This window comes from Cornus florida, unplaced genomic scaffold, assembly GCF_030987335.1.
Source record: "Cornus florida cultivar Cherokee Brave unplaced genomic scaffold, ASM3098733v1 CherokeeBrave_3.0.0_Hap2_Chr03, whole genome shotgun sequence".
In the NCBI taxonomy this organism is placed as follows: domain Eukaryota; kingdom Viridiplantae; phylum Streptophyta; class Magnoliopsida; order Cornales; family Cornaceae; genus Cornus; species Cornus florida.
The window spans coordinates 6,257,318-6,269,762 of NW_026775573.1; the positions used below are offsets into that span (position 1 = coordinate 6,257,318).

Consider the following 12,445-nt stretch of genomic DNA (forward strand, 5'->3'; position numbering starts at 1 on the left):
GATAATAACTTGGCAAAAACATTATGTTCAGAAAATGACACTCTTAATGCAAATTTTTTATGGTCTACATTTTATATGTACCAACTTCACCAGACTCACTCTTAACATCAATATTACTAACCTCCTGAACTACTTCTACTCATTAACTTGCTCATAAAGTTACATCTCCATTCTCGTAAGCAAGGGCGGATGCAGGAGGGTCGGGTGGGCTTGAGCCCCCCAAATTTTATATTTAATTATTACTATAGGTAAATTTAGTCCAATTAAAAAATATAAATAAAATAAAATAAAAATTAGTAGTATTAACCCTCAAATATTAGCCCATCCAAACAAACCCAATAGTTAAGTCACAGTTTTAAAATAAAGGCTCAACCAAACAGGCCCAAGCCAAACAAACCCTAAATTCCTAATACATCAACTGGTGTAGATAGATATGCTTATAAACGGCTAGGCTTTTAAGTTTTTCGGTTGATAGATCAGAAAACATCCTAGTTTATCGGTTGATGGATCAGAAAACATCCCAGCTTGCATTTGGAGAGGGAAGAGCAACTAGGACATCTGACCTCACTTAAATTTATATTTAATATTAGTTCTCATTGACAATTCCTAAATTCGCCTTTGTCCATAAGTCTCAACCCATTCAGTCCTAAATCCAAGCTAGTCTTTATTAGACAAGAATTACAGTTTGCCTACTAAAAACAATTCTTCCAGATACAATTCCTAACACCTGGTATACAAGGCCTCCATTCAATTCGACTAATTTGTTCAATTAGATGACCCATACTGCCATGCATATTAAATTTTCATGCAATGTTTCATAAAAGAATTTCCGTGATGCCTAACATGTTAGTTATGAAACTGTTTGAATAAATAACAAACCAAATGAACACATGTCAATTAGCAGACCTAGCAAGTATGGTGGGTGTTATTTGAATGCTTGGTTGCTCTCGAATTCGTGTTCGAACCTTGCACCCTTTCCTACCCTCTAACAACTAACACCTAATATTCCTGAGTGAAAAAAAAAAAAAAAAATGATATTAGCGCCCCAAAATTTGATCCGATAATTCGATAATTCGAATCTGATCCGATAATTCGAATGATATGAATTGAAGATTTAATCCGATAATTCTTTAACAAATCGGATATGAATTTTGATCAACCGTTCCGATAATAAATCAATCCGAAATAATATTTTATATAATATATTATATTTTAACATATTATTAATATTTTCTTATCATTATTATAGAAAGTATAAAATCAGCAATTAAAGACCAAATATGCCTTGGGATGATAGCTTTATTTGATGTTTCAATATTGGCAAAGGAGAGGTGAGTGGGCTCTAAATCTTTACCTCTCCACTGGTGGAAGTGTTTGTTGAGATTAGGGCTTCTGTAATTGAGGAGATCACATCCATTGCAATGACAAATAGAGAGGAAGTGTTTGTAGACTTGTTCTAGCTGCAAAATGCTATTTTCTCATATTTTGCATGAAAATTTTGTATAAAAATTCAGCCAATTTTATACCTTCTTTAAACAATTAGCTAGTCATCTCTACATTTGCATATCCTAATAACCATTTGTTTTTTATACAGAACCTAGTGCCACTGAACTATTTCAATTAGCAAATGCTTCATAAAGAAATTGTTAAGGACAGTAAATTACAGAAAATTTTCATGTAATGTATCACAAAAAAATTTCATCATATATATCCAACATGTTATTTATGGAACTATTTGAAAAGCAAATTAAATTAACACGTCTACAAGGATGTCAAAAGAACAATAAGAATAGGGTAGTAATAATATTAGCGCCCCAAAATTTTACTCCAACTCTCAATAAAATAAAATACTCATGCCAAAAAAACAATTTTTTTTTTTGAAAGGTAAAAAAAAAAAAAAAAAACACTTGTTCTGCATGGCTTCAACGAGATTCTTGGCGTCTCATTTCTCTCTCCTTCCTCTCTCAAGTTCCTATCTTCCCATCGGCAATGCCTGATCATCTTCAAACTCTCAAATCTTTTCGGTTATTAGTGAGCCAAGGCGACTGCCCTCTTACTCTGCCAAAGCTTCACACCAGCTGTGACCGACTGCTGCCGTCTCTCCCACCGCCCAAAACCTCGGTACATAGTTTAAATTTCACAAAAGGAAGGAAATGTTAGGGTTTAGTGGCAGAGAGAAAATAAAAGAACGATTGCCTAGAAGGGATGATAGATTTGTTGGGGATAATTCAACTCCCTCCAACCCACTCAATGGTTGGCTGTTGTTGAGAGTTAAATCCCTCTTTCATCACACACAGCGGAAGTATCATCACATCACATCAACACAAGCATATATGGAGATAACAATCATACACATCAACGCATAACACAATATTTTACATGGTTCACCCAACTCTAGAGTTACGTCCATGGGAGAGAGAGATTTCACTATTATGAATCAAAGAAGAGAATATACAACCACATGTCAAAACCGCACTTACTCACCCATCATCTCTTTTGAGGCTACATGTATACACTTGGGAATTACATATACTCTCCCTTCTCCTCACAACACTCATCCTTAAACCCCTTACATCTTTTCTCTCTTCTCTCTCTAAACCCCTCATACCCATCTCTATTTATAGAGTTTTCAAAACTCAATTCCTTGTTGGACAAGTATTCCTCAAATCCAATTTCTTGTTGGACAAGGATCAACTTACCTACAAGGAGTTACCATATCCATCTTCAACTCTAAAATAGCAGGTATAACTTTTTTCCCAAATCTTTAGCCTTTTTTCCCAAGTCTTCTGGATTTTAAAACCAATCAGGAAACTATTTCTCGCAGCTTCAAAAACGAAAAAAAGGAAACTAATTTTCTGCGCACAAATTTTGAGCCACAAACCTAACAATCTCCACCTTGGCTCAAAATTCTATCTTCACGTGTTTCCCCATAGCTCCACCTTGAACAAGAATCTCTTCATAACTCCACCTCAAGCTCTTCATAGCTCCACCTCAACTGAAAATTTCTCCACCTCAAATAAAGCACTATGATGAACTTGAGAAACACTCTAACAATCTCCACCTTTTCTCAAATTCATCATTCTTCATTTTTTCTTCTATCTTCTCTATCTACCCCATTGGTGTTAAATTGCTCACGCATGGCAACCTACCAATCTTCAAACTCATCTTCATCAATTGATTTTCTGGATCAAAGCAACAAACCTCTCCTCTTCACTCTTCATACTCCCCATCTTGAGAACTAGCACTCACTCTTGACTTGCCCTCAAAACTTATTCCTCGTGGGCTTCACCTCTATCACCTTTGCCCCATCTTGAAAACGAGCATCCTCTAGCTTGTCACAAGACTTGTTCCTCATGGGCTTCACGCTATCACCTTCTTCATACCTTCGTGTCATCATCAACTTTGATTGAATCTCCATAGCACATCACTATCATCATCTGCTCTGACAAACTTCGCAGCAATCTTCTTCTACTAATCTTCAGGACCACATGCTCTGACCCACCATCGACTCTGATACCAGTTGTTGGGGATAATTCAACTCCTTCCAACCCACTCAATGGTTGGCTATTGATGAGAGTTAAATCCCTCTTTCATCACACACAGCAGAAGCATCATCACATCACATCAACACAAGCATATATGGAGATAACAATCATAAACATCAACGCATAACACAATATTTTACATGGTTCACTCAACTCTAGGGTTATGTCCATGGGAGAGAGAGATTTCACTATTATAAATCAAAAAAGAGAATATACAACCACATGTCAAAACCCCCCTCACTCACTCATCATCTCTTTTGAAACTACATGTATACACTTGGAAATTACATATATTCTCCCCTCTCCTCACAACACTCACCTTTAAACCCCTTACATCTTTTCTCTCTTCTCTCTAAACCCCTCATACCCATCTCTATTTATAGAGTCTTCAAAACTCAATTCCTTATTGGACAAGTATTCCTCAAATCCAATTTCTTATTGGACAAAGATCAACTTACCTACAAGGAGTTACCATATCCATCTTCAACTCTAAAATAGCAGGTATAACTTCTTTCCCAAATCTTTAGCCTTTTTTCAAAAGTCTTCTGGATTCCAAAATCAATCAGGAAACTATTTCTCGCAGCTTCAAAAACGAAAAAAAGGAAACTAATTTTTTACGCACAAATTTTGAGCCACAAACCTAACAAGATATGTTCGGATTGAGGTCAATTTTGTCATTTCAAGTGTAGAGCGCGGCCCTACATTTTTTTATTATTATTTTTTTTTTATTTTTTTTATTTTTTTTTTTGGGAGCACCTCAATCATTGCCCTAAAAATACCGTCACTCAGTTCAGTAGTAATAGTCTCTTTTCCAGAGTAAAACTTTTTAAAGAACATGCTATTACTCTAACCTTTTTGAGGGTGATCAAGTTATGTATATCCTTTCAAATTTAAATATTATAAAAAAGGTGTATTTATCTTATTTGAATAAAAGTATTTTGAGACGGCCCAAAAACGGAGTACAATCTTGGCCACACAAATTGATTGAAAAACCGAAAGTAGAATGTCCAAATTCTATCATTAATTTTTATTTAGAAATGTGTTTGCAGCTGTGATTAACTTCCAACCTATATCCCCTTTACAACCATATAAAAACCATCCCTTTAATGAAAACTAAAAATTTGACATTCTCCAATTAACTAGAGAAAAAAAGAAGATGAAGCCTGCCTCCTGCTTCTTCTCTCTTTTTCTCTTCTTTTTCACCTTCCATGTGATCACAACTAGCTCCCTTAACCTCAACTCCATCTACGACACTTGCAAAATATGTGCTAAAGACGAACCGAATCCAAATGAAAAGCTCAGTCTCTGCAAAACATCCATTGATGAATCTATCAAGCACTTGAACCAGGAGGAAAAAGCCGAAGTTACCCGCCGTTTTGTTGGGAAGAACATAACGAGGATACTCAAAAGTAATGTGAATGAAACAATGAAACACATCCAAGGGTTGCTCGGAAACAAGAAAGTTAATAATAATGCAGCTATGACCACATGCCTCCAAAATTGCTTGGAACTCCACAAGGATGTTGCTAAACCTTCCATGGGTAAGGTGTTGAAATACTTGCAAACTAAGAATTATCAGGAAGCTATGGTAGAGATAAGTGCAGTCATGAATGTTCCTATAGTTTGTGAGGATGGATTCAAGGATATGAATGGTTTAGCTTCGCCATTGGCGAATAGAAATGGTCGTACATTTCAATTGGGTTCGTTGGCATTGTGCTTTTTAGATGTGATTCAGGGTGAGAAAGCATTAAATTAACTGATCTTGGTACTAATTTTTTTTATATATATTCATTGTTATGTGGTGGACTACATGATATCTTGTTTCATTTTCTGTTTTTTTTAGTAAGTATTCGCTTCTTAAAGATTGTTTTATTTTTTCATATAAATCAAGCAATATATATATATATATATATATTAGACAAAAGTATATATCATTTATTCTTCTTGTCATGTTTTTGTGACTCTTGGGTTCATTTATATGTGCATGCACAAGTGAAAATTAGATGGAGTGAGTTCTATTTCCGTTTCAAAAATACCCAAAGACCCATGTACTATTGATTGATGCTATTAAGGGTGACGATATTTTTTCAGTAATTGTTGGACTCGTGAGGATCTGCATATGTCAACAGTGGATTATAGAGTGTTCTGAAAAGAACACCATCAGAAAAAAATATAAAATCTGAGCCATGCAAGCTTCTTTTTGCCCAACAGAAGGACTCGGCTACTTCAAATAAGAGGCGGAAGAGAATGGGATTTGCCTACTTCCCGCATCCAAGGTCGCTTGATGGCTAGCTGTTAGAGGTGTCCAACCTCAGATTTGAATGAGAAAGTGAAATGAATATATACTGGTTGGGAGTTAGATCTACCTAATAATTTAATTTTTTTGATTGGATCGCAAAACACTCGGTCCATTACAATTGGTATTCGAGCTACACTCAATCTTTCATCTAGCCAGAGGTGTCTGGATTTGCCCGAGTGGGAGGGTGGGGTAGAATGTTAAAAATGTCCCACATTAAATCCAAATGGAAATTCATTAATTATGAACCCTTTTGCTAATGGAAATAGTAAATTGAATGGCACTAGGCTCTGATTGAAAAACAAAAGGTTTCTAGGACATGCACATTCAATTAAGGCACAAATTATTATTATTTATTTTTATCGGTGGTGGTGTTAAGTCTCTTGAAACACGCTTGTAATCGAGCGCCAGACGCATGCAGTCCCCTGGGGGAGTAATTCCAAACAAAATCCCTTGAATGTCCCCAAGGAAAAGAAAGTGTAGTTTTTCTATTAACAAGGAGGTATAGCATTTTAGTTGCCTGGAATAGAACTTCTAATTATGAATGCGATTCAGCATGGGTCACAGTGATCTGGGTCTATGTTGACATGAATTTCTCACACATTGTTAAAGGTGTAATGCTTCTGAGAGCACTTTCTCATGAGAAGAGTTATGAATTTTTTTTGAATTGAAACAATTTTTTAAAATATACCAAAAATCAAATGAATTATTTAATACACATTTCAATTCAGAAATTAAGAAAAAATAGTTCATTACTCTTCTAACAATGGGTTAGATCAAACCTAACAGGAATGCTAGTTTGGTAATTTCTATCTCTTGGAATTTCTATTCCAATGGATTGTTAAAGATAGAAAACTTTGTTAGGTGTCTTATTTGTTAAAATTAAAAATTGTGGATTCCAGTCTCTTCAAAATATTGTGGGAGTTTTTTTTTGGGTCCGAAGACAATCTGGACCAGCGAAAAGAAATAATAAATAAAATAAATAATAATAATAAATATATATCATCGTGTCTCCAAAAATATATAAAGATCAATACGAGAATGGAAAATGATTCTTAAACTGAATTGAATTATATTAATCTATAAATCATACCTTCATAAAAATTAAAATTATGAACGAACATACCCAATTAACAAAAAAAAATGTAAAGTATCACAAAAAGAATTTTCATGATACCAACATGTTAGTTAAGGAACTGTTTGCATAACCAATTAAATTTACACGTCTATAAAGGTTGTCAAAATAGCAATAAAAAAAAGGTTGGTCCCAAAATTGTCCTCTTGGGCCCAATGTTATTTTCTATAAAATAAATATATAAAAAAGAGTGTAGTACAATGACACCCATTGCTATATGGATAGTCATATACAAGTTGGTTATTTTTTGAAAATATAAAATTGTCCTTTAATATTAAAATCAATTTTATTATAAAATATCAAACTGGTTGAAATGTCAAAATTACTCTTGAATTAATATGAGCTACAAAACGGCGCCAATTTATTATGCTAAAAATTCATTAATTTCTCCAAGGTATTGTAATATTGTGATTGCTATGAAATTTTAACCAAGGTTCGTATGCATGTCTAGTTACTCTCTGAAAAATTTTGTAATTTTTGGCCAAACATATATTTTTATAAAAATTCGACAACAGCTGTTGTATGGAATTTTTCACTTTTTAAAATCATTTTTTTAATTAATTTATGAAAAATGATAGGTCTTCCGATCTCAATTACAAACTCTTTTTCCGAATACAACGTGATTGGAAATGAGTCGAAGAGAAAGAGATGTTTATGGGATTTTTTATTTTTATTTTTAAGAGTTCCAATGTGATCTAACCACGTTGCATTCGGAAGAAGAGTCGACAATTGAGGTCGGGAGACATATCATTTCTTTTAATTTATTTGACAACCTTTTGGACATTGTGTCATCTCCAAATTTTTAGTTTTATACTTCCGTAAGTCTACTTTCCAAAACATTTTTGTTTGTCTCTTTTCGATTTCAAATGAATTTTCTATGATATTGTTTTATTCGTTGCTATGCAGATTTTTCCTCTAACTCAGCACCTCAACTGTTTTGCATCAAATGTTAATGAGGAGTAGATTAGTCCAATTCATTAAGTTATAAAGTGAACTTGTATATGAATGTCAATATGACAAACCTCACTTCCCTCTTCTTCCTCTCTCGCGTTCCCATCATTCAACGCAAACCTTTGTAGGATATATATATATTTTTTTTATCCATCCGCCTTGTCTGATTGATCTTCAAACTCTCAAATCTTATCAATATATTGTTAAGGAGCATACAATAGATATTGCAACTTACCATTCAAAAAAAAAAAAAAAAATTAGATATTGCAACTTTTTGACTTTGTCTTGTTGAAAATGTTTTACCTAGTTAAAATCACATTTTCCTCTCCCCTTTTCACTCTAATTTCAAGGGCGTCTGATTCATATATTTTTGGCACATGAATAGTTAAAATTTTCTGGCTTTGGCCTTTCTTGCGCAGCTTAGATACAGAGCGAATAAAGCCTCCTTCTAGAACACCGAGCCATCAGTGAGATACAATTTTGGAAGAGTTACAATTCTAACCTTGTGTTACGACCTACTGGCCCAAGGGACAGTCTCAAGTACGCTATTTTTATTGAAAGTAAATCTCCCAAAAGGTAATGCAGACGTGCAAAGGTTTCCTCGATCTTTTCCATTCCTGATGATTAATTAAGGTGAAAGCATGCCCCAATCTCAAATTTCAAAGCCACTCGGAATGCCCTCTTACTCCGCCAGAGGTTAGTCTCTTCCGCTGCCCAAACCTGGGTACGCAAATTAGATTCCACAAAAGGAAGGAAATGTTGGAATTTAGTGAAAGAATGGGTGGAGAGCACCCACAATACTTTAATGGAGCGTTGAAATCACTACCCTAAAAATAAACTCTCCCTATTAATAGTCTCTTTTTGGGAGGACGTAGACCTTTTTTAAAAATAACATGCTTTCATCCTCTCCTTTTTAAAATAATCAAAGTTTTATATATCCTATCCAACTTGAATATTAATATAGACATGTGCATTTATCTTTATCCAAATTTTTGAGTTGATTGAAAAGTATTCTGAGACAGCCAACTCATGTCCAAATTCTACCATTAATTTGTATTTAGAATTAATGTGTTTGCAACTGTCCTTACCAACCAACTCATGATCATCCCCTTAATTTACAAGAATATAAAAACCATCCTTACCCAAAATTAAAAATTTGACATTACCCATATAATTAATTAACGAGGAAGAGAGAAAATGAAGCCTTTCTGCTTCTTCTCTCTCTTTCTCTTCTCCTTTTTCACCTTCCATGTGATCACAACAAGCTCCATCAACCCCAACATCCAAGAAACATGCAACATATGTGCCAAAGATGATCCAAATCCAAAGGCAATGCTCAGTTTCTGCACCAATGTCCTTCAAGGTGCCAAAAAAAGCGAACACGCTAGCCGCCGGGGGCTCGGGAAGATCTCAATGACCCTACTGAAAGCTAATATGAATGGCACAAAGTTTTTCATCAGAGAAACTCTGAATCAAACAAAGCTTGATCCAAATCTCAAATTATGCCTCAAATCTTGCAGGGTAGAATACAAACGTATGAAACTTGGGGTAGATTTAGCCCTACAAGACTACAAGTTTGAGCACTATCAAGATGCTCATAATGAGATTAGTGGAATTATGAATGCTCCTACAACTTGTGAGAATTTGTTCAAGGAAAAGAAAATTTCTTCTCCGTTGACACAGAGAAATGAGCATGCCCTTCAGTTGTCTACAATGGCACTGTGTTATATAGATAAGGTTGTGAAAAAATGATCTTTGCTACTTTATGATTCATTGTTACGTATGGATACGGAAAACATCTCTTGTTTTATTTCTGGTATTAATAAATAATTATCTATATCAGGGAAAAAAAAACAATTATATATTATTCATATTTATGTGATGGAATTATATACAGTTAGGCAAAAAAAAAATAAAAATAAATGATAGAATTAAAAATGATTATATTCGGAGATGGTTGGAGTCAGAGACTGGGAATGCCCTCTCCCTCAAATAAATTTTATTTAGAAAAAATATATCTTCAATTTTTTCTTTCTTTTCCTTCTTACTCTTGTTCTTCAATTTTTTATTTTTATTTTTATTTTTTTTATTCTGGTCAAAGAAATTTGCATTTCTTTTTTCAATTAAAAATTTTCTTTTTAGAACTTCCAAGCAAATGAATTTAACGTCCGCCATGTGTCTAATGTACTTGAACCATCTATTAATTTCTCCAATAAATATATATATATATATATATATATATATATATATATATATTCTTTTCTGTCAAAAATAAGTGTCTACCCTTTAATTTTTTTTTTGTAGTAGAATAAGTGTTCTATTTGAAAAGTATTATTTTTTTTAATATTACTAATTTAACCTACTTGTATTGAATTCAATTTATTAACAATAAAATTGATAATTCATTCAATACTAATACAATAATAATAATAATAAATAAATTATTCTCTTAAAAAGTTTGATGGATAGAAAGGTCACATAAATGGATTGAGACCAAAACCAAACCATGTGTACGTCCCTGCCAATCAGCTCATGCCATGCAATAAAAAAAATTGACACATTTGAGACATGTCATGATTGGTAGGAACCATATAATTTTGTAATAGATTTATAGATATCCAACTCAAAAGATTAACCTGTTAGGTAGAGTGACACTGACACCATATAAATCCGAGATTTCCTTCTTTACTAACCGACGTAAGATTCGTTTAACTACCCAACAATTTCGATAGATAGAACGTCATTGATCGTACCATTTTTCTGTTAGGCAGAGGATCTTAAGTCCACTTGTGTTTTCTTAGAACTTGACTTTGATACTAGTTGTATTTTTTATTTTCAAGATACCAATTGTTGGACTTGTAGGTATCCAACCAATAAAAATTAACCTATGAGGCAGAGGTAGAGGTAGAGGTAGAGGTAGAATGATTCTTACCCATATAACTTCTGAAACTAGTTTAACTTTCCAACGTTCTGGACCACTATCATTAACCGACCTACCATTGGCTATCTTACTAACCGATGTGGATAGAATGTCACTGACCGTACCTACCATTGGCCATCTTACCAACCAATGTGGGACTTTTCAACTACTTAATAATCGATCCCCTCATTTTTAATAAAACCGCCCCAGTGGATAAAACCTTATCGGTCTTATCATATTTCCGCCAGTTATAGGGGATCTTGAGTGTACATACGTATTTTTGGGACTTGACTTTGATACCAATTATTAGACTTGTGGGTATCCAACTAAAAAGATTAACCTATTAGGTATACTGACCATTGCCCAATATAAATTCCAAACTTACTTGTTTACCAACCGATGCATTCAACGAGACAACATTATGCACCACCTAGAGATTTATATTCCAAACCAGAATATCCAAACTCTATCATTAATTCTTGTGGAGAAATGCATGTGTTGCAACTCATGCCCATACCAAGCCAACCCATCCCTTCTACAACTACATAAATCCCTTACCAGGGTGAAAATTAAAAATATGAGGAAAAATGAAGCCTGCCAATATCTCTCTCAAACTCCTCATCATCTCTCTTTCTCTTTTCTTGTTTTTCTCCTTCCATGTCACAACAGGTGCCACTAACCAAATCCGCGCAAGTTGCGACATATGTGCCAGACAATATTATGATTCAGATCCAAATCCAATGCTCAATTTCTGCATAAATTCCTTTCAAGCTGCCCGGGGAGCCGACCGCGCCGGCCGCCGGGAGCTCGCGAAGATCGCGATGAAGCTACTGAAAAATAATGTGACAGAGACACAGTCTTTCATCAAAAAGACTCTGAAAGAGAAGAACCTTGATCCAATTACCAAGTCATCCCTCAACAATTGCTTGGGAGAATATGGATTTCGTGCTAAAGCTTCCATAGATAAAGGGTTGCGAGCCTACAAAAATGGGCAATATCAAGAAGCTGGTACAGATATGAATGAACTCAGGTTTGTTGCTAAGAGTTGTGATGAAGGGTTCAAGGACAATAAATTTTTTTATTCTGGAATTGCCAAGAGAAACGACGATTTGCTTCTGTTGGCTTCACTGGCATTATGCTTACTAGATAAGATTTCGTAACCACTGAATCGTACGTCATAGTTTGTATTCATTGTTAATTACATGGTGGCCTGATACAACATCTCTTGTTTGATTTTCTAATATGAATAAATTAATAATTTTCTATATTTATTATACTAGAGGCTTAACACCATTGTGCATGTCAATATATATATTTCAATGCATAACATCTAATTTGAGTTTGTTACACTTATCTTCCATGTGTTTAGACATATTATAGTCACCCCCTTCTGAGTGAGACGCAACAATGAATCGCGCGTTTTATTATTATTAAAACATAATAAAGTATCAAATTTGGTCACACCAGTGTTGACCATTGTATGTACCTAATTTTTTAGTCAAACTGAAAATGAAATTGTAACAGGGAATATCACTAAAACAATGTGAGGAATACAAAAGAGTGGATTGAGTGAGGGAAAATCAGCCTAATTTGAGAAC

The 12,445-nt window shown here is 34.2% G+C and overlaps 3 protein-coding genes across 3 annotated transcripts; all 3 read left to right on the forward strand.

Moving 5' to 3' along the window:
* Positions 1 to 4,701: 4,701 nt before the first annotated feature.
* On the forward strand, positions 4,702 to 5,301 carry LOC132301001 (putative invertase inhibitor). The gene has a single exon (XM_059798301.1). It carries the CDS (start codon positions 4,702 to 4,704, stop codon positions 5,299 to 5,301), a length of 600 nt encoding a protein of 199 aa, XP_059654284.1.
* A 3,723-nt stretch (positions 5,302 to 9,024) lies between these two features.
* LOC132298622 (uncharacterized) lies at positions 9,025 to 9,766 on the forward strand. Its single transcript, XM_059795024.1, has one exon. It carries the CDS (start codon positions 9,125 to 9,127, stop codon positions 9,677 to 9,679), a length of 555 nt encoding a protein of 184 aa, XP_059651007.1. The 5' UTR covers positions 9,025 to 9,124; the 3' UTR covers positions 9,680 to 9,766.
* Positions 9,767 to 11,162: 1,396 nt separating this feature from the next.
* Positions 11,163 to 12,126, forward strand: LOC132298623 (uncharacterized). Its single transcript, XM_059795026.1, has one exon. It carries the CDS (start codon positions 11,435 to 11,437, stop codon positions 12,005 to 12,007), a length of 573 nt encoding a protein of 190 aa, XP_059651009.1. The 5' UTR covers positions 11,163 to 11,434; the 3' UTR covers positions 12,008 to 12,126.
* The last annotated feature ends 319 nt before the right edge of the window (positions 12,127 to 12,445 follow it).

What these genes read in the sequence shown, in the direction of transcription:
- LOC132301001 (XM_059798301.1), top strand. Translation starts at nt 4,702, where the DNA reads ATGAAGCCTGCCTCCTGCTTCTTCTCTCTTTTTCTCTTCTTTTTCACC.
- LOC132298622 (XM_059795024.1), top strand. Translation starts at nt 9,125, where the DNA reads ATGAAGCCTTTCTGCTTCTTCTCTCTCTTTCTCTTCTCCTTTTTCACC.
- LOC132298623 (XM_059795026.1), top strand. Translation starts at nt 11,435, where the DNA reads ATGAAGCCTGCCAATATCTCTCTCAAACTCCTCATCATCTCTCTTTCT.